The sequence below is a fragment of the Vigna angularis genome, chromosome 5, assembly GCF_016808095.1.
Source record: "Vigna angularis cultivar LongXiaoDou No.4 chromosome 5, ASM1680809v1, whole genome shotgun sequence".
Lineage (NCBI taxonomy): Eukaryota > Viridiplantae > Streptophyta > Magnoliopsida > Fabales > Fabaceae > Vigna > Vigna angularis.
The window spans coordinates 39,602,749-39,625,570 of NC_068974.1; the positions used below are offsets into that span (position 1 = coordinate 39,602,749).

A 22,822-nucleotide genomic window follows, 5' to 3' on the forward strand; every position below is an offset into this window, starting at 1 on the left:
ATTTTGTGTATACCAGCGTTTTCTAATTTTTACTTTTTTAAGTAGTAGTTTTATTTATTTTTTTAATTTGAATATATTTTATTTATAATAAAAAAATTACTTACAAAATAAGTAAAAGTTATCTACTATAAAATTATAAAAAATAATTATATTTATTTTTTCTTATACAAAATAACACGCCTATAATATATGTGTTTTTCTTATTTATAACTAGTACTTTTAAAAGAAATATATATCACTAAAGTTTTTCTAATGAGTATATCATTCAACAAAAATTAAAGAATAATGATATTTTAAAAAGAACTGAATCGGTCATTTTAAGTAATCGATCGGTTAAGTATTTATTAAGAATTAAATTACAAATTGAAAAAATATATAGATAAATTTTAATTAAAAGTTCATTTTGAAATCCGTAAATACAAGAGTAAACTAAAAAGGTAAATAATTGTATTTATTGTAAATTGACAATCGATCGAACATATAATTGACTTAAATGTTAAAGTGTTTTTGACCCGTATCCATCCACACAGTGAAGTTGAAATACTAAGGAGAATGAAGTTGAAATACTAAAGACATAAAAAACCATTATGATAAAAACCGAAAATAAAGTTAAAAGACTTAAGAAAAAGTGTGAAAGAGTGTTTTGATTGTAATCTTGAACTCCACCTTCAAAATATCCATTTTTAAAATTTTTTTATATAATAAACATAATTATAATTTTATACGAAATTGTTTTAGATTCATTCATTTATTATGTTTAAAATCACAAATTTTCAACATTTTTAGTGTCACTTCTTCTTTAAAAGAATAAACATTTTTTTTTCATATAGAAATTGAGATGAATCAATAAAACCAAATCCTTATATTTTTCTTTTACTCAATACTTCAAGGATGTTCTATTCTGAACATTATCATATTCCAAAATGGATCCTTTTCGCTTTCTTCTTTATTATGTAGGCCTACGGGTGTAAATACTTTCACATACTCAAGTGAACAAGAAATTTATGTGATAGCAGATACAATAAATGATACCATGTACTTTCATTATTTGCATATACTGTTAGATATACCATTTCCTTATCAAGACTTTTTTTTAAGGTTTTTTCTATCTTTTTTATGGAGTCTTCAAAATACACCATATTAAATGTATTATTTTTTTTAATATATTTTAAAATATAAAAATCAACCTCCATCTATTTTAAAAACTGAAAATAAAAAAATTCATTGAAAAATCTAAATCCAGTGTACACTAACATTGATTGTCTTTTTTTTTTTTTCTGATCATATGATTTTTACAGTGATACATCCACAAACAACAATGGCAGACATACTGGCATGGGTGTCATGTTATGAATTATGACTATTAAATGAACCCTAGAATTCCACAAGTTTCTAAATAAATGAATACACGTAGCCAGCTTCCTAACCATGTCTCTTAACAACAAAGTAAAGCAAATTAGAGTGCACATGACTTTGATGTTGAAGATAGTGAATGATAAAGACAAATATCATCATTCTGTTTGATCATTGAACAAAATTTAAACCTATATAATTTAGTTTCATGTGTACACAGAGAAAGAACACTAAATAAACGTAGAACTAAATAACTACTTTGGTGTATGTATGTGTGTACAATTGCAGTATATAAATTTCATGTTTTCTTCTTCTATATGTGTAAAAGCAGCACCACGTGGATTGGAGGTTGAGGTTTATTCATATTATATTCAAGGGTCTTAAACAGAAACAACATCTACCGTTTTCTCTTCATACATTAATATATATAATATTTTCTTCAATTTCCTTCTTCAACAACTATTGTAAACACCAAACCAATGGCATCCGATCCTGAGCAACCCTCTTTCGCAAAGGTTATTTCTTTAGCCTTTTTTGTTTTTCTTCCTTTTTGGACAATTCCTCTTTGGCTCTATCTATATCTATATGTATATATATGTATGTATGTATATATGTTGCACTACATGAATACTTTGTTTGGTCTCTGAGAGAAAAATCTTTTGGTAGGGGAAGGAAACTGTTGAAATTCTGAAAGGCTGTCGGTTGTGAAACAGTCACGGTTTCAGGGGGTGTGAATAAAATATGTACTTGGTCGACTTAAAATGAGCTCGAAGAAATCTGAGTTCAAAGAAAACAACTTCAACTGCTTCATTTGGGGTTTTGGCATTCATGGTCTCGAGTTGACATATGCTGAATTGTACCTTTAATTTCGATTAGTTCATACGTTATACGATTTGTCTTGTCTTTGGATACTAGTTCTGTATTCTGTAGCAGTTTCGGTACTGTTTTCCGTTGTTCTGTTTTTGGCTGAATATTTTGTTGAGAGAGCGTCGATAGAAACAATAGATTGAAATCACTACTCTTTTTTTTACCTGTACTTGCTGTTGATTACCTATCAGATATGTTTTTTAATGAAATCTGACAATTATGTGCATCCTGCTATTGATTACTTCTTTCTTCAAAGGGATTTTTTGCCGGGTAGAAAAATAAATTGAAACAAGAATAGGTTGAATGCTTGCAATCAGAGCTATTTCGTGTGTTGTTTTAATGGCAATTAAACTAATTCGTTTTTTCGGTGTTTATTTTCTCTTTCTCAACACTTAAAATGGTTTAATTTTCACCAGGAAGAAAGTTCGTCTGGTGAGGTTGGGAGTGCAAGGGAGCCTTTGCTTGTTGGGGTTCATGACTCCGAGAGCTATTCTGTCTCTGCTGCAATTCTTCCGTGAGTATCAGCTTTTTATCCCTTCTTTGTAAATTTTATGCACTGCTTAGGAAACCTATCATCAATTTTTATTTTTGTCAAAAAATACCATTACAATAGAAACCTACATAAAGCTCTGCTTTTAGGTTGGACTAACTCGTGTCAAGGACTATAATTTTTTTAAACTCTAAGTAGTTTTATATAGAGGACTGTAATTTCTGTAAGTGGTGTGATGTTCACCATGTTTGCTGGATGGAAAAATCTGTTATTCGTGAAGGTTAAACTGAGGATGGCTGTTGTGCGCTGCATTGTGGTAGGGAAGTGTTCACTACAGTGTGTTTTTACAATCACAGATTTTTGTGCCTCATACCTCGTTTGAGCTGTTGGAAATGTGGAATCCTATGTTATTTTGGAAATATTTGGCTAAAAGTTTAGATAAAGAACATATTTGGCTTGTTACTAGATTTCCATGAAATACTAATATTTTGTTATTTTTTAAAAAGAAAATGTTAACATGGCAGTAGGGATGGTGTAGGCAGCATGACAGTGAGCTTGACTCATCATGGCTATAAGCGATGAAAATTAGTTTCCTTCATTTTAAAGAAAATTGATTCCCATGGAATTCAAGATTCCAAGAACTCCTATTTGGGATTTTGAATAAATCAGATAATATACACCTTTTGAATAGTTTTGCTTTTAGAAATCATTTGATGTCTACACACCATATTCCACCTTGAGCTTTTGGTTAACTTCTTGTCTTATCAAAATAAAATTGACTTATTTTAGTGTATCTTGTAAAAACTATCCTTTTGGATTCCTTTATATTTTTTCTGCTTAAGATTGATGAAGCAATTTGACAATTTCTGATAAGAAAATGGCATTATTTCCCACTGATTTTCTGATCTTTAACTGATTGTGTGATACTTTTTCCTCCGAGAGGAAAAGAGAAGAAATTTAAGAGATCTATGCTTGTAGTCTCACCTAAAGTGCATTTTAAAAATCTCAGGTTTCTCTTCCCAGCTTTGGGTGGCCTACTATTTGGCTATGATATTGGTGCCACATCTTCTGCAACCATGTCCATTGAGGTATATCCTTCTTCTATAATTTAGGTACTGTCTCAACATTTTTATAATATTCATGTGGGGGTGTATTAAAAATTTCTTGATTGCATGTTTTTCTGATGTAGTGTATTGTCACTAGACCTTTTATCTGTTTGAAGTATAATTTCATGGTATAATAGTTTTCCACAGCATATCTGTAATTCTTTCCTTATTCTTCATTGGACATAGACCATATGGATATGGTGATCAGTCATATAAACTGTAATCCATATATTTCATCATCTAGATCCATATATCATCAATAATTTATTTAAAGTTCTAACAGTTACATATATCACCAATAAATTATTCCCACCAATAATTTATTTAAAATATATCCATATATCACCATATGGATATATTTTTGCCCTATAAAAGTCATAGGGAGAGATCCAACTGTGAGGGCACTACAACAGGGCAGCTCAAGATATGTGATGGTCAAGATTTATATGGGAAAAAAATTGTTGCTGCTTTAAGTTTGTAATCTTCTTAAAGCTATTTCCTTGATGTGATCTTCATTGCTATAATATGTATCAAAATTTTCAAATATTGTTTGGCACCATTGATTTGATACTTACTTGGTGTTAATCCTACTTTACTTGCATTAGTCTGAAAGGGTTAAACATCCAAGAAACCGTTTAAAAATGGACAATATGCATCCTGATTTTCATACCTTTATATGATCTTTATTGCAATCTTCATCTTTGGACATAAATGTTTTCTTATACATTTCCACTTAGTTGTGGATCAAATTTTGAGGTGGCATGCTATCCTTAGACAATCCAATTATTCATTTTCACATTTGTTAGATTTAGCACATATTCAATATGTAATGGTTAGTTGTCAACCGTTGTTAAGACTGGTTGGCAAATTAGTAGCTCTAATTGAAGGATGTATTATCCTGTAATTATTCCTTTGATGTAATGTAAATTCTACGTTATGTGTGTAATAAAAAACAATTTGATTTAGTTAATTTTATATCTAGATTCAAAAACTTAAATCGATAGTAAATAGGCTGACTGATATTACCCATTGATGGTCTTAAAAATTTAGGACTCCTATAACTGTATCATACTTGTGTAGGGTTTCATGTTTCCATCCACTCGTGCTCTAAGTCTTAATAGCAACTATACTTAAACAAACAAATGTCTCATTATCAGCAAGTAAAATAAGCAAGATAAAATCTTAGATAAGAATAATTTTTCTGTAGTTAAAATATTCTGGACTCAATAGGATTTCTACCTGTTATGGAATATTTCCCTATCTACTTATATCTCTTGCAAATTAATTTTTCAGTGTAGTCTGTTATTTTCCATAGCTGAAAAATTTCTGGCAGAAACAAGCCTCTGTTTAGTAGATTCCCTCTTACATTGCTATTCATTGTAAACATGAAGATGAAGATTACATATACATAAATACATATTCTAGTGTGTAATACATCTAAGATGAAGATTACCAAATAAAAGTCAAAGCAATTCATTCTTATCAGAAGACTTGAAGGATTGCCTTTTCCCCAACTGAAAACAAAAAAATTATGGATTTCATTCTCCCCACAGGTTGGCATCTAAAAATGGAGCTTTAAGGAAGCGTACACGCTGGCTTAAATAACAGTGTAGACCTTTTCATTGTATTATAGAACTGACTTATGCTCTAACTGTCTTTTCACATATGAAAATAAAAAAGTATCTATACCTTTCTAATACTAGTATAATATACATATATACATATTCTAATGCTTACATGATTTTTTTGTTACTTTGACCGAGCTTACTTGTCATGCTCAAGTAGCTCAACGCTTTCTTCAGAATCTGCTATTCAGTTGTAAATTTTCTATGTTTTCTTTTTATACCTTGCAGTCATCGACGCTAAGTGGAATATCTTGGTACAACTTGTCCTCCGTTGAAATTGGTCTTCTTGTAAGTTTAATTAATTATTCTGCTTTGTATCATTGGTCATGGCTACTTTTTCCTGTTGTCATTCTTATGATTAGACACATTTGTTCACTATTGTAATTATATAATGATCTTGAAAATAAGATGGGGCAATGGCATTTGCTATCTTTTGCAGACTAGTGGATCGTTATATGGCGCCTTAATAGGCTCAGTGTTGGCCTTCAATGTTGCTGACTTCTTAGGTAATTTTTCCCTTTGTTAGTTATCATATTTGCTATTTCCTTCCTGGTGAAACTGATGTGGCAATTTTTATATTTAGGAAGAAAAAGGGAGCTCATTTTAGCTGCATTACTATATTTTGTTGGAGCTCTTGTAACAGCATTCGCTCCTGATTTTCCTGTGTTGGTGCTTGGGCGACTTATATATGGCATTGGAATTGGACTGGTATATTCTTTTTCTCCCAAATATTACATCTTAGCTTGTTTGCATGCTCTTTTTGTACCAAAAGTTACATCTGAGCTTGTATGCCAGTTTCTGGTTGGTTGAGTTAAAAAACCTTGTAAACAATTGGAGACGTAAGATTTCGATCAAGAAATAAATAATCATGCGCCAAACCAACTCAGGCTTTTAGAAGATTTAATTTTGACTTGAGGTTAGAACTTCTCCGATCAATTCATTAGGAGTTGAGTGCTTCCCATCATTCTTTGTAATTGAATTCATACAGAGGGAATGGCCTCTACTTCCAATCATTATCTTAAACAATAATGATATTTTATATGAAATTGGGAGGAGAAATGTGTTGTTTCTGGTAGCAAAATCACATTTGCAGATTGTAACTTGTATTTCAAAGGAAGGCCCTTTAATTTTTGTAATTCAAATCCAACACCATTTTTATTGGTACTTACACATTCAAATTTTATTTATCAACAATATGTAAACGATGAAAATTAATTCACTGAGATTCGGTCTCAATACTTACATTTTAAGGGATGTATGATATGTGCGGAATTCTTTTACTGTTTTTTTCAAGTAAGACTGATATATCCAGTTGGATCATTTTGGAAAGAATTTTAGAAATGTTTTCACTGGAATAAAACGTGCACTAAAGAAAATGAAAAGGAAAAATGGGTTATTCTGCATGTAGAAGGAACTGTTAGGTAAATAATCTGTGCAGAGATAAGACTTAAATAATGTGTTGTATTTTTGTCTATAACTCATTAACTCTTAAGCAAGATACATGATTTTAATTTTAATTTTATCTATTTTAGGCAATGCATGCTGCTCCAATGTACATTGCAGAGACAGCTCCAACACCAATACGTGGACAACTAATATCTCTGAAAGAGTTTTTTATAGTACTTGGGATGGTGGTAAGTTCTTCGGTTCTTGAACTCTTTTTGAGGACTTTAAATTTTCTTGTATGTTCTATAAGCGCAATAAGTGAATAAAACGTTTTGAATATTTCCTTCTACTATTTTATAAACTCATCAGATACAATATTCTAACAAATTACTTTCAGTTCTGAATATCCTGGTATTACAAAAATTGATTACATATCATTTATGCAGGCAGGATATGGAATTGGTAGCTTGTTTGTAGTTACTTTAGCTGGGTGGCGGTATATGTATGGAGTTAGTAGTCCTATAGCCATCATCATGGGACTTGGAATGTGGTGGCTCCCAGCTTCTCCTAGATGGTTACTTTTGCGTGCTGTACAGGGAAAAGGAGATGTTCAGAATTCGAAAGACATAGCAATTCGTAGTTTGTGCCAGCTTCGAGGTGAGGCTAGTGGTGATTCAGCTCATCGGGAAGTTGATGAGATTCTTGCAGAACTTTCTTATATAGGAAAAGAAAAGGAAGCTACCTTCGGAGAATTATTCCAAGGAAAATGCTTGAAAGCCCTTTGGATTGGTGCAGGACTGGTCTTGTTTCAGCAGGTACTGCAATCACTCAAATAAATTAGTAAAAATCATCCCAAATGCTTTCATTTTAGTATATTCACACAACGGTCTGCAAATTATGACAGATCACAGGGCAGCCAAGTGTGCTCTACTATGCTGCATCAATCTTTCAGGTATTATATTGATTTTAGTCAAGGAAAATTATTGCAAATGGATATAATCTGTTGTTTTGCATCAGCGAAGTAAAATAACATTATAATCCAATCCATTTTGCAGAGTGCAGGGTTTTCCGGAGCATCTGATGCAACCCGAGTCTCTATTCTCCTTGGGGCTTTTAAGGTAGATCTCATTTCCTCATGTTCTTAGTGATTGTAAATTTGTGTTAAAACAAAGCAGTACCACAGTAGTTTTTTTGGCAGTTTCATTAGTTATGTGTAGGGAGGTGCAGCATACAAATTTGAATTAGTGGATTGTCCATATGATGAACTTTGAAATGCCTTTTATCTAACTCTTTCTGTCGTTCTTATAACATACAATGAGCTCAGAGTATACACATGCTTTTTCTGCAAATTATATGCGTGTGTATGTGTTTCTTAATACATCCTTTCATCAAAACAAAAAATAAATTATCTTGTTTTGGTAACTCTTAATAGATTATAATTTCTGAAAACCTTTCTTGTTCTTCTTTTTCATTTTGCCAAATTTATGACCATTTGTTTATGTTCTAGTTGATTATGACCGGAGTCGCAGTTCTCATTATTGATAAACTTGGAAGGAGGCCTTTACTTCTAGGAGGAGTTTCAGGAATAGTAAGTTCCTTCTTGTTTCTTTGAATCTGTAGGATGGTTTTGGTAGTAATTTCCTGATAAAAGAACACTTCCCCAGTTCTATCTCAAAGTGAGAGGCCTAGGCCAGTCTACTAATTAGTACTAATTTATAAGAGGAACAATTTTGACATGAAAACTTCAGTTGAGGATCCTGTTTAAAAATTTAAGAAGTCATATTTATTTGTATCACAGGTGATCTCTTTATTCCTTCTGGGTTCATACTACGTTTTCTTGGATAACTCACCAGTTATTGCTGTAGTTGGTCTGCTGTTGTACGTAGGCTGTTACCAGGTGAATATGCTTCTTTTTTATATCCTTCTTTATTGATCATATACACTATAGTCTTACACCATGCAGTGCAATTTTAAGGGTTCTCCATTGTCCTTTTTCAGATTTCCTTTGGTCCAATTGGTTGGCTCATGATAGCAGAGATTTTCCCCTTACGCCTAAGAGGTCGAGGACTTGGTATAGCAGTACTCGTCAATTTTGGCGCAAATGCCCTAGTCACATTTGCTTTTTCACCACTGAAGGTGATGAGCAACTTCAACAGCAGACCATAAACTCATTTACATATTTTAAATGTGTCATCATCATCATCAATCATATGATTGCCATCTTTTCTTCTATCTATTTCTTTTTTTTTTTATCGATAAATGTTAGTTGTTAGTATTTTGTTAGTGGGAAGAGTTGAACTCACAATCTGTCCCTCTTTTCCCTTCCATTTTACCACTAAGCCACCTACTCTGTCTATTTGGTTATTTATAGGCTGTGTAATGAAACATCATCTTGAAATTGCTATTCAGTGAACCCACTGACTTCAGTAAAATGCCTGTCTGAAACTGTGTTCTTGTTTTCATCACAGGAATTACTGGGAGCAGGAATCTTGTTCTACATCTTTTGTGTAATAGCCGTGGCATCTCTTGCATTCATATATCTTGTTGTACCAGAAACAAAGGGGCTTACTCTGGAGGAGATAGAAGCCAAATGCCTCTAATCAGTCACATTATTATCTCTATTCATCTGTAATTACACATTATATGAATAAACAATAACTAGTGGTGAATTTAGGTTTATTTATTTTTATCTTTTGTTGTCTTACTATAGTGTGTATTTACCATGGTATAAATCACATTCCATATCAAATAACTTATGTAATGATCACTCCAACTTCAATTCACATTTTTTTTATAATCAATGCATAAGGTGTTTGCTTATAGACCTTTTACATTAGAACAAAGCTATTAAGAAAATCTTAAAAATGATATGATATGGTAGAACTCGTTTAAAATAAAGTCTCCTAAAAACATAGAATTGATTTTACAATGTTATATCACTGTCATTAATTTCAGTTTATTACTATATAAATTTTTCCAATTTTTTTTACCAACATTACCGTATCCTCTAAATGTCATAAAAACAATAAAGGAAAAATGATCTCATACTAGTTTTTTTAATTTTTTTAAACAGCCTATGATGCTGGATATTGAGAGAGCCAACATCAATTTTATTAAAAAAATATATAAAATTGTTACTGGTGATTTTTAATATTGATTCTTTGTTTACGTGATATCAAATGAGTGACGTGGAAAACTTTTTAGTGTTATTAGAGTAATGAAAATCACAATCCTACAGTCTCATGTCTTAAAAACTGAAAACTCATACATATCATTTCTTTCGTTTTGGTTTAATGTAACGAAATACTAAAATTGAAAAAAAAAAACATGCTTGCAACATACTTATAAGGCATTTTCCTTTTAATATTTTATTATCAGGTAAAACTGTATACACTAATAATTCGAATAAAAAATGCATATACTATGTGATGAAAATAAGTGGAATATGTAATAAGTAACAAGAAGTAATCCACTAATCCAGGATTGGGACTGGGAGAAAATTCCTAGCTAATAATTGAATTGCTTATATCATCCAAATTTCGGTGTTGGGAATGGAAGTGGCCAAGTCATTAACAAGAGGAACAATAGGTAGAGGTGACATAATGGGATGAAACGAAAACCTGAGTTTCTCAGAAACTTCCTATCCTAAACTTCATAGAAATTGGTCAGAAAAATACAAGGTATTCTTATCGAAAGAGTAGTTCGTAGAAAGTCAAAGTTGAATCCTCTCATATATCATCATCGAACTGTTAACAAAGATAAACAATACATATATGTATGTCATTAAAAACTATAAAAGATATCAATATATTAAATTGAGTAACTGCTAGAGTTACTAAGTTGTAACGTATTGGTGATATCATATATATCCAACTTGTTGAGATACCAATTAAATGTGTTATTAACTCTATTTAATTGTGATTATATCTCCAATTCATAAGTTATTAAGTTTTTGACTATTGTGTATTTGTAAATTATGAAGCCTTCTATTTTGTCAAACCTTGAGAGGAAATGATCGATCATATGGACAATGATAGCTCCATTTTTCACGAATGCACAAGACAACAAGAAAGGGTAACATAGTATGAGTTAATGAGATGACCGTTTGGTGAAAACGATGGCCACTGTCACTTCGGCTCTCCAAGAAGTCAGCAAAACTTTGGTATCTCAGCATCAGAATTCAATCAAAGCAGTTTAAGTATTGCTGTGTATGGTGACCAAATTCTGAAAATCGAGATAATCATAAGGGGTTCTTATGGTGTTACATAATTTGAATTATTATTATTATAATCACACGAACAAGATAGCCCGAAATCAATCAAACACATAGCAGACAGCATCAAAACCAGATATTGTAAGTTAGAGAATTAATTAGAGTGCTCAACAGTAAAAGAACCAATCAGAGATAATCAGAGTACAAATGGTTGCTTCACAAAGAAATGGATCCAATACTACTTAAATACAATTTCCTCTTTGACACAAGTTATTTAGAGATTCCCCCCAATGAAGAAGTCAATGGGCCACAACTTTATGGGACCAGGAGCTGTTATGGCATTTAACACTTGAGAAAAAAAAATGTGATCCGATCAAGTTGTCCACCAGCTCCTTCCAGAACCCTATCTCCATTGTATCACCAAATCACTGAAATAGAGATTTCACTATGCCACCAAATGTATCAGTTGGTATGCTTTTCGTAAACCAGAAAGCTATTGCATGTAGAACCTTAGTTTAGCCCATGTGCGGGTCACCAGTGGTGTAAACATAAGCTTAACGAAAGTGGTATATGCAGCAAACTATGTTGATCAGATAAGCCAAATGCAAGAGAGTTCAAAATTTAAAGATACAACAACCTAAAAAACTTAATTGTATCTCGCATGCATCTCATATGAGGTGTCCACCAAAAATAACATCTTCGATTAATATGAAACCAGAGCTTGAAGCCTAGAAATAGAACTGCAAACTAAAAACCACATTTTGGGTTTTGGTGCCTTTCTAAAAATCGATGAAAAGAAGTCATCAAAGCTCAGAACAGTCACTAAAGTGCATAAATGAACGCGTTTCTATCTTTGGATTACTTCAGTAGATTAAATTAACCATATATTGATTTTAAATAGCTGTGAATACGAGTAAACTTCAAAAAGATTTTTTCTTTTAGAAGAGCTATTTTCCTTTTTCATTGACTGAACAACGAAGGCCTATTTTCCTCAATTCTTACGGTTTTCCTTTCATACCCACGTTCTGATTCGGTTGCCAGTGATGTATTTGAGACCTGGAAACCAGAAAGAACATGGCCAAATAGCAACCCAAACCTAAAAAGTATCCGAATTCAATCTTAGGTGCTGCTGATTAACAAAACTTTCACAGATGGCTATCCGAACGAATTAACAATGTGTTCTTCTTCCCTGCAAGAAAACAAAATAATGATAATAAAGAAAAAAAAAACAATGAAGCATGTGTGATGACAGTTTTGGGTTACGGAAATGCTTGGGTTTCATTTTTTGGGTTGTGGGGCATGGCGTTGTAGATGAGGGAAGGTAAGGTACTGGGTGAGTTATGAAGCAGCATATAAAGTGGGGAATAGGACGCATACCCAGCCTCACAAAGTGTAGTCTACGTTTATGGGACCCTTTGCCAAATCAAGTTCAATAAGAGAACGTCTTATTCACAAGTCACGACCTTGACTTGTCGCAATCACTCAACTCCAGAAACAGCAGTGGCAGTCTCCCTTGTCACGCTCTGGACTCATAAAGAGGCTGATTCATCTTCCCCGTCTCTGCCGTGCCAGGAACACAAGGAGCTTCATTGCAGCACGAAAGAGACACACAACAAAGCCACCCATATGGCCCATAGATTTGAGAAACATCACCACCACTACCAACAAAGCCACGCTGTCTAAACTTTCGTAAAAAACACAAAAAGAAACAACCTTTATCCAGATCAGATGGCTTCCTCCCCGAGCAAGCTAACGCTTCTCCCCACAAAATAGTAAGTTGGAAAGTGAAGTAATACATTTTTTCACGGTTGACTGTGCATGAATAATAGGATGCCAGAGCAAAAGGAGTGAGTCATGTCGTCAGTCATCACGCACCAATTTCCATGCAGCACCTCCTTGGGTTTTCCCTCACCAATCAGTCACACACGCAAATAGTTAAAAATAATCTCTCCTCGGGTAAAATACTCAGACATTTTCCTCAACAACGCCACCCACTACGTCTCAGATAACAATGTTTTTACCAACACGATTTACACGAAATTGAATCCATCTTGCACAGACAAGGTAAACAAGCAGATTGCAGATTTGCAACTTATGAAGGAAATGATTTATAACACCTGTGTAGCGTTGGGAAGGTAAAGTAAAGATAAAAAGATAAAATCCTTTGACATTCAGACCAATTTAAACCCATACAACAAAATCCAATTTACAGAGTCACAATGACCAGAAGCAATGAGAAAGAAAGATTTCTCCATCCCATAACTTCCTATTCCCATTGTCACTGTTTGCCTAGTCAATCTAATAACACCATTGCCAGATGAAAAAAAGCTACTAAAAAGGAAAAAAAAATCAATTGAAAACGAAAGAAGTAATGGGTGTGGAACTAGCAGAGGACCAAACTGCTAAAAGTGGCAATCCTCCCAAATGGCAGAATTCTCGCCGCGTCTGCGAGTTGAGATTGAAAATGTGCAGCAGTGCAGAGGGATCCTCCATGGCATATAGACAAATAATTAATAATTAGCGGTTCCACACCAGAGAAAAAAGGACCAGGTGGAAAGGGTTCCCATTTTGATTTGAAAGGAAGAAGAAGAAGAAGCATTAGCGCCACGAGGAGAGAGTCAAGAGAGGAACATCTTTCCAAGCGAGAGTTAAGAAGCCCGGCGGCGTGGATTCAAGCAGCGAAAACAGAGAGCTGTAACCGTAATTCCAGAGAAGTATCTTCGCCTGACTAACTGCATAATGACTCAGACTCACAGACTCAAACCCAGCACGTTCCATCAGAGCCCTCCACTGCTCCCTGTCCTCCATGCTCTCCCTCACCGGCCCAGGCCCAATCACCGCGTCGATTCGCCGCCCCAGGAGAAGACTCTCCACCTGAAACCTCTCCGGTGAGTCCGCGGCCAAGTTAGGGTCCAGCGACTCGAAAACAGCGGAGAAGTACCTGAACGCGGTCTTGAAGCGGTTCACAAAGCCGACACGTGTCAAGCTTGCCTCGTACTCGCCGAGGGTAACGATTTTGGGGTTGAGAGATTTCGCCAACCGGAGGGCGGTGTCAACGGCGGTCGGGGGCTCGTCAAGTAGGTTGTACAACTGGAGCATGAAGTTCACCGCCAGGGCCTCGTCGGGGTCAATGCAAAAGCTCTTGCGGTCGAGGTCGTGAATGGGAGTGAGAATAGGCGTGAACTCGAAGTTCAGGTCGAGGAGCTTCGCGAACTCGGAGAGGCGGTTGCCGGTGGCGGAGAGAGATGGGCCGGGCGAGGCCCCAAGAGCGATGGCGGGAATCCCAGAGATTTTGATCTTATTGGGCTTTCCGGAAGAGCGAGTGGCGAAAGCCTGCAAGAGCGCGGCCCACTGAATCCCTTGGACGATGCCGAAGTCCAGGATGTGTATGTTGGAGGCGTCTTCGGTGGCTTCCAAGATGGCTTGGTTGGCGGTTAAGTGTGCGAACTTGGAGTACGGGCAGGCATCGTTGAGGGCTTTGTAAGACAGCGTCAACTCCTCTGAGGTGGTTGTCTTCGCACTTTTGGGCTCTCCCTTGTCCTGCTCGGCCCATATTTTACGGGAGAGGGCTTCGCAGAAGTAAAAGCCCACTCGCTGAGTGGGATTTCCGTGCTGGGATACTGATTTTCTCAGCCGGGCGAGGGATTCCGCGGCCTGATCCGGTTCGCTTTCCACGAGGGAGGCGCACTCTGTTAGGGCTTTGAGTAGCGGGTGAGCGGACTCGGGTTCGGAGGAGAGGCCGGCGTTGACTGGTTCCTGCGGCGGCGGGGGAGGTGTTGGTTGGAGCGGGAGCGATGTAGCGGCGGCGGTAGTGTCGGAGGAGGGGAAGATGAGGCGGTTGAGATCGGAGGGGAAGGGGAAATCGGCATTGGTGTGCCAGGAGGGGGTGTCGGCGGCGGCGATGAGAGAGTCCATCCAGTCGTCGGAGTCGAAATCGGAGAAGCGGAAGGGGGCCGGTGCGGGTGCGGATTGCGTGTCCGGGAAGTGGAATGGGGGATCGGGTTGGAAGGGGTCGGGGAAGTCGGTGGGATGGAGAGGGTAGCCGAGAGTGGGAGTGTTGTTCCATGGAATTGGATGTAAGGAGAGAGGGTTGAGATGGTGTTGGTGATGGTGGTGATGGTGATGATGATGATGTTGGTGGTGCTGCTGGTGCTGTTTCTGCTGCTGCTGTTCTTGCTGCTGCTTCTGCTTGATGACTTGCTGCGCAATGGCCATAAGGTTTCCACTGTCTGCACACATGTAAGCCATTCCCTCTTCTCCTCTGCAAATCACATCACAGCATTTCATTTACTGGAATGAATGTTTGAGAGTGAGAGAAAAAAGAGAGTGAGAGTGAAGTGAAGTAGCAGGGGTGGGAGTAGTAGTAGTAGTAGAAGCCTACCTATGTATACAATAATATAAATAATATTTCGGACGATCCGATTCAGTGGCAACTGGGTTTGCTTGGCTCGAGTTGGGTGCAGTATGAAGTGTGAACTCAATCAAAGAAAAAAAGGTAAGGGCTGAGTGGGTGTGTTAGTGAGTGAGGCTTGATTGATTGAACCGTTGAAGCGATGAGAGATTAAAGAGAGAGAAAGAAAGAGAGAGAGAGAGAGAGAGAACCAACAAGGAAGGCAACCTAGAACGACAACCTGATTAAAGCCATTTCAAAAAGACGCCATCCCCATGGTCCCACTTTCATTTTTCATTTTATTATTAATATTATTTATCTATTGTATATATATTTTAATTTTATTTATCCCAGTTAACCTCTTTTCGCAATGCTTCTGCTTTTGAACCTTACCAAATCGACATTTTTACGATTTATTCCAATCTAATACTGTAAAGTTTCGAATTCTAGTACTGATTTGGAAAATTAAATAAATCATTATTACAGTCATTTTAATATTTCCTTATTTGCTTCGCGGAGTACTATTTTTATTTTTACGGAAACTCACGTGACCCCGCATGTGACTTAATTTCTAGTTATCCAATCGATTCCGTCTTAACCACATGCGATGCATTATTATGCATACAACAGTTAAATCGGATCGCTGACAAAACAAACTTCTGTGTATATTTAATGTCACACTCTTTTTTTCTTTAATTAATAATCTTTACTTGCACGTTTTCTCTTAAAAATTAACACCATTAAACCTTTCTTAAACATCATTACTCTTATTTCGCCACTTTACATTTTATACATAAACTTATTTTGCATTTTCAATTAATCAAAATTCATTTTACGTCTTATGGATAATTAATAGTTTACTATTTGTGACCAGTTGATGTCATAAGAAATTATTATTTATAGGTTAAATACACTTTTAGTTTTAAGTAAATAAGGAAATGTTTGATTTTAGTTTTTAAAAGGACGTCTTGAATGTGATTATTGTCTACAAAAGTATTATTTGCACAACATTTACTCATTTTGTAGTTTAGTCCATATTTCGTATGCTGTTGAACGTTGTCTTATTGTTGTTTTACATTCGAAATGTATGGAAATAACAGACTTTTACGTCTTATCAAAACAAAACATATTTTCACACTTCGTTTGTTTCAGAAAAGGAAAACATATAAAATTATCTAAAAATAATGTTAACGTTTCATAATAATTAATAATTAATAACAATTAAATACGTATGATAGTATTAAATTGTACAGTATTTTATTTTCCCTGGCTGGTCCAGTCGACAGGCACACAGTTCTATTCAATTTATTTTTTTTTACCCCATTTTTATAATTTAGTAGAAAAAAATGTAAATAAATAAGAAAAACGATCTTATGTTCTGAAAAATAGTATCACACTCTAACATTAGTAGGTCTAGCTGCCACGAGACTGTACACATGTCAGCTTACAGCAGCAAAATAGTGTGACAGCACTGCAAAAATTTAAAGTACTGTTCATTCAATTTGTTGATTTAGTAAATGAAATATTAAATTTAATAGAAACTTTCTGTGACTCTGTTCATTTCAAGTATATAGTTAAAAATAATTATTTATATTCAGATATCTTAATTATTTAAAATTAATAAAAAAAGGTGTGGGGTGTTAATTTTGAGGGCGGTTGGTGGGGTCCACATGGGTAGAGGGTAGTAGTAGGAAAAGTGGGACCCAGGTGTTTTGGACCAACGGAAGTGGAAATATGGTGAAACGGAATGGAAAGCAGCGGTGCAGGATATTTTGACGGGATTTTTCATTCATTATCTCTCGCTTTCATCTCTTCTCATTCTCCGTGTATTCCACTCATCCCACGTCATCATCCAGTCAACTCCTTTACTAATCAATTTCAAATCTTTTTAATTAATTTCAGTTAATCACCGTTTTCCCTCTCTTAATCAGTCTTAGAATTTGCAAATCCGCATTTAACGTTGAATTTAAGAGGAAGATATTGGGGTTACACAAATATCAATAATATCCAAATTAACTATATAAGAAATCGATATTATTTTTTATCTAAAATCTTAATAATATGGATTAATGAGTCTTTTATTTTTATATATTATTTTATTTTTTTTATTTTTATCTAATATAAAACTTAGATTAACGCTTAAATTTCCAAAATTGTTTGATTAAAAGTGACGATGGTGAGAAGAGAGGAGAAACTCAAGCGGACAAAAATAAACGTCTCTGTCCGAGTCAATGGTTGGATGATTAGACAAGAAATCAAAGGCAGCCATTCTTTGCTTATCTTTATAACCTACTAGGCCCACCCTTAATTATCCACACCTTTTTCCCCCTAAGCCTTTAAATTCATTTTATACCTTTAATTCATGCTATAAAGCTTTCGTTTTCCAATTTCCTATTCTTTCTTTTCAAAATAAATATTTCTGTCACATTTTAAAAATCAAATTTTTCGAAGATAGATGACTTTAATAGACTCAATATTGTCACATTAATTAAGAATTTAGATTAAGAATAATTTAAATATATTTAAATTATAAAGAAGTTTTAATTTCCAAATCGAAAGAGACTTGAAATTGGGATATAGTCTTTTTTTTTAATTATTAATATGTATGATTATAATAAGTTTTGAAATTAATATATTTTGGTTTATATATAAATATTGATTTTTTTGGGTTAAATATATATAAATTAGAATTCGTCTCAATACATTTATACTCAAACTTTAAAAATAATATATATATATATATATATATATATATATATATATATATATATATATATATATAATTTTTATAATTTAATTGTATTACACTTTTTTATATCAAAATCACGTTTTAGACTAATTTTAAATTATTTATATTATTTGACACGTTTTAATTTAAATGTTAGTTTAAATTGCGTTAAACATATAAAATAAATTTGACAAAATTAAATTATAAAGAATTTATCCTTTCATTTTTAAAATTTAGATACCATAATAAATTTTGAGACAAAAAGATTAAGAAATTAAAACATATTGGGTCCTTAATTTTTTATTTTATTTTTATCTTTAAACTCTTGTTTTATTTAAAGTTGGTTTGAATATTATATAATTTTTGAGAATTTATTTTGCAAGTTTTGATAAGATCCACATTTTAATAATTCTATATGCAAACTTTAATTTCTTGTAACTTAAAAGCAATTTAATTATGATATTTAAAATTTAGGAAAAAAAAAAGTAAAAGAAAAAAAAAACATAGAAAGGGTTTATGTGGATGGTAACAAGAGCATGATATAACATATATAGGTGATAGAAAATGATAGATGGCAGAGAAGGAATTGACAAGTCGATCTTAGCTATTGTTTTTGTTTAAGCAGTGCAAATTCATGCATCTCAAACACATCAAAGCCGCCAAATAAGACACACTATCACTCCGAATGCACCCATATATGGCTTTATCAATTTCTTGTGACAATTCCTTCTCGTTTTCTGCTTTCTCTCACAGCTCCTCATTCTTCCACCGTTACTCTGCAAGAAAAATCCAAAACGCTTACGCAATTCTTATATGTAACAGTACACAATCTCCATTTGGGTCCAATGCTATGGACACAACATGGAGCTTGGGCTCACATTGAGTAGACAAAATAATAGGTCTTATCATTGAACTTCCACACAGCTATCTATACATCGCACTCTATGCATACTTTTTCACTTAAGAGGGTCAAAAAAATTCACCACCAATGTCTTGTAAATCAAGCTCTGTGCCAAAATTCAACCAATCAAGTTTTGGTCTTCGTAGATGAGGACAACAATATTCAAACTCCAGTCAAAGTGGTCTATTCTCACTACTATTTTCGTTAATTAGCCCCTCATCTTTAGTGTATAAATTAACACAATCTATACCTATTCTCTCATAACAAGCCTGGACCCAGTTCATAAATGAAAAAAGTTCACACAAACATAACAAAATTGATTCAAGTTATTGCTAAGCGTGGTAAATAGAATTGTTTGGTATTTAAGTGTGAGTCTAAGTTTCATGGTAAGTAAAAATGATAAAGTATAATAGGATATAAAGGTGAATATTCATTAACTCATTACATTAAGGTTTTGGATAGAATGTAATATCAATTTCTTACGTGATTAAGCTTATGTATCGTATAACCAGACAATTATATGATAATCGACCAGATGAAACCACTTGATGAACCCGACTGGCCTAGAAGCCAACAAGCAGCAAATAAGCGGTCCATCAACCGAACGGTCTAGAAGGAGAGGAAACCGAGCGGATATATCCTGACAATCAACCATCTTGAGATATCTTGTCAAGTTGAGATTATGGGTAAGCGTTGCTCAGGAAGAATTGAGTGATGATTAAGATTTCACTAATCTCATACTCATCTCGAAATCTATAAATAGAGGTCAAAGGTAAGAAGGTAGGTAGATTCATTTATTGCGAATTTAAGATTTTGTTCTGATTTCCGATCGGAAAAATAGGATTTGGACTAAGACGTGCAGAATTACCTAAGCTAACTTAAAGAAAAGTGTAAATGTGTGTTTTGTAAAGATTCTCGAAGTTATACTCTAAACAACTTAGATTTTATTGATATTGTATTTCTCTCATAAATATAAGTTTTTTATAATGAAAAGACACCGTGCCAGGAAAAAGTGAGAGAAGTTATCAAATTAGTATAAGTTTATGACAAGTACAGCAAATTGTGAAAATACTAGAGATCGTAGACCTTAGAACAGTTTCATGATTAATCCCCATGTAATGCACTGAGTTTCTGCATTATTGGTATTAAATATGTTTCAAATTTCTAAGTGCTCTAGCCCCGTAAATGATGGCTACCAAGACATTATATATATACTTTCTTTTTCATATTTATTCATGTATTGTTATTGTTGAATTATGTGTTTTTTTCCCTTATTATATATATTAATAGGGGCACACACACATACAGAGACGTAGCTGGGTCAAATTTGCAGTGAAGCGCTTTGTTGAAGAAATGGCAGAGTTGCACATAAGAATGGAAACATGAAGGGGACAGAAGCTGTTTTTAGTTGGACTTTTGGAAGAAGAAAAAGACGTTGTCATATGATGGTAGGAGGCATCCTCACTTTGACATCAACATAATTCCATCACCTACTCATTACCTTCTTTCATTTTTCATCCATCTTCTCTTTTTAAATCAAATACAAATGTATTTCCCTCCATTATCTCTTCTATTATAATACTTTTCTGCTATTTCATCACAGAAAGCTAAGTATACAGATGTTGCATTGCATACCAAAACCCGGGAGATATGTTATTATATACTGAATAATTCACTCATATGAGTGTGCGTCTAAATCTTATAAGAAAGTTGAATAAGGATAGAAGATTCATAATTTTATTGTTGTAAAGGTTGTGGATTACAAGAATGTCAATATTTTATATTGATTGAATTCATATTTTATTGATATTGTTGTTTTCTTATGAAATTTTTTTCCGAAAATTTATCTATTAGAATTAATAATTAGTTAATTGCTTTAAAATTTTAGATAAAGAAGGATATAATTTTTTTTATAGGATTAGACTCGTATTTTCATTCATGTTATATCTTTTTATAAACGTGTTTCTCGATAAAATCAACAACTAATTCATTGACATATAATATGAGTGTTATATCAAAAGTTTTCTTTAACAAAAGTTTTAAATATTCCGTTGAAGTTGAAATGAACAACTACAACATGAAAGAAACTCATTATTAACAAAAACAAAATGTTAAAAATTTAAGTTTGAGTCTAAATATTATGTTTGATTAAAAATAAAAATATTAAATATCCATAAATTCATTATCAAAATGTTTTAGATTAAAAGTAACGTTTCTTATTGGTATTGTTATTTTTCTCATATAATTTGTGCCGAAATACCAGTCAGCTATGTTATTATATGCAGAATAGTTCATTACCAATAGATATAACAGTATTAAGACTGTGATTAAGCTTATACTGCATATCTCTGTTAAAAGAGCACCAAAATTATTCCCTCGTTACCAGTTTAACTTTAAGATTCTATTTTCACTTTTTAACTTTAACATGCTAAAAGTGGAGAAAGAACCGTTACCAGTTACCATGAACTAAAGTGAACAATGACGAGGCATATAACATGGAAATTGGTTAACCAGTACTTTGCAATAACTGATACGGAAACAGTGGTGGAGCCATGTATATGTTGATTTGAGGGGCACAGGCTCCACCGCATTTCTTCTTTTAATCAAAGTGTTACATTCACAATATTATCTCATCCCATATTCACAAAAATAATTGTTACTTTAGAACATATTTCTAAATCAAACCAATAAAGTGTTTTTATTTTATCAGTAAAAATTAGAATTACTTCATTTTCAAAATTTTGATATAATTTAATTTCAAAATTTTGATTTAATTTAGTTATTCGAATTAAAAATATATATATAAATTTAATTTTTTTAACCAAGTTTTATTAAAATAATATTTAATTTGTTTATATTATTTAATATATTTTTTTATTTAATGAAAAATACATTTAAAACATATTTGAGTTATTTATATTGTTTAACACATTTTTTTATTAAAAAATATACTTGAAATATAAAATAAATTAAATAAAATTTAATTACAAAACTAAATCTTATATATTTCTAAAGTTAAAATATTAAATTGGATCAAAAGTTTCGAAAAGATTAATTTTAATTTTTACTACAAACAAAAGACCAAAAGATGCTGTATTTTTACTAAAAATAAAAGACTAAAATATATTTAGTTTTTTTTTTCGAACAAAACCCTTGTTTTAAAAGTTTAGAAACCTGTTTTAATTTGTTTTAGAAAAATTTATAAATTTGATTATATTAAAAGTTTAAATTAAAGATATTGTCAATTTTTCATATGATTCATGTTTCATTATTTTGTTTTTTTTTTCAATAAATTTGTCCTCAAAATTTTCAAAGTCAAATGTTTAATAATGATGACTATTTCAAACTAATCTATGTATTAAATATGTTTCAAGGAAAGATAAGACAAACATTACCATTATACATATATTTGCAGAAAAATAAGTGGAAATGAAGATAGCAAGATGAAAATGCTTCTTCAAAACGGGTCCAGCTCTCAAATCAGTTCATAAAATCTATATTTAAAACCCAATGAAAAACATTAATTGATGTATACATAAACCTGTCCAACATCTTTTAATTTGAAAATACATATTTTAACTCAATAAGATCACTTATTCGTCATAAATGTAATTTAAATAAAACATTTTATGTGGGTCTTGATCTCATGAAAAATGAGAAATTCAAGCTCAAGAACAGTAAACAAATATATTGTGAACAAAATAACCATGATATGTTTAATTATACTTCAAAAAATTTTAATAGCTAACATATTTATTTTAAT

General features: G+C 33.1%; 2 protein-coding genes across 3 annotated transcripts; one reads left to right on the forward strand and one right to left on the reverse strand.

Annotated features, from left to right (window-relative positions):
• Positions 1–1,595: 1,595 nt before the first annotated feature.
• On the forward strand, positions 1,596–9,647 carry LOC108338884 (D-xylose-proton symporter-like 2). 2 transcript variants are annotated; one of them, XM_017575947.2, is made up of 15 exons: positions 1,596–1,868; positions 2,020–2,184; positions 2,637–2,734; positions 3,720–3,798; positions 5,670–5,729; positions 5,881–5,947; positions 6,025–6,149; positions 6,974–7,075; positions 7,274–7,642; positions 7,732–7,779; positions 7,883–7,945; positions 8,335–8,415; positions 8,626–8,724; positions 8,826–8,963; positions 9,296–9,647. In XM_017575947.2, exons 2-15 carry the CDS (start codon positions 2,182–2,184, stop codon positions 9,425–9,427), a joined length of 1,464 nt encoding a protein of 487 aa, XP_017431436.1. In that variant the 5' UTR covers positions 1,596–1,868; positions 2,020–2,181; the 3' UTR covers positions 9,428–9,647. The 2 variants fall into 2 exon arrangements, with proteins under 2 accessions (XP_017431436.1, XP_017431435.1); XM_017575946.2 differs by lacking the exon at positions 2,020–2,184.
• Positions 9,648–13,181: 3,534 nt separating this feature from the next.
• On the reverse strand, positions 13,182–15,647 carry LOC108340499 (SCARECROW-LIKE protein 7). Its single transcript, XM_017577937.2, has 2 exons — positions 15,422–15,647; positions 13,182–15,301 (listed from the first exon to the last, which is right to left on the reverse strand). The coding sequence occupies exon 2, from the start codon at positions 15,286–15,288 to the stop codon at positions 13,639–13,641; it is 1,650 nt and encodes a 549-aa protein (XP_017433426.2). The 5' UTR covers positions 15,289–15,301; positions 15,422–15,647; the 3' UTR covers positions 13,182–13,638.
• Between the last annotated feature and the right edge of the window lie 7,175 nt (positions 15,648–22,822).

Excerpts from the sequence above, each read along its gene's own strand:
- LOC108338884 (XM_017575946.2), top strand. The coding sequence starts at position 1,833 with ATGGCATCCGATCCTGAGCAACCCTCTTTCGCAAAG. Across the intron at positions 8,416-8,625 it reads TAGGAGGAGTTTCAGGAATA|GTGATCTCTTTATTCCTTCT; the intron begins GTAAGTTCCTTC and ends TTTGTATCACAG. Across the intron at positions 8,725-8,825 it reads TGTACGTAGGCTGTTACCAG|ATTTCCTTTGGTCCAATTGG; the intron begins GTGAATATGCTT and ends GTCCTTTTTCAG.
- LOC108340499 (XM_017577937.2), bottom strand. The coding sequence starts at position 15,288 with ATGGCTTACATGTGTGCAGACAGTGGAAACCTTATGGCCATTGCGCAG.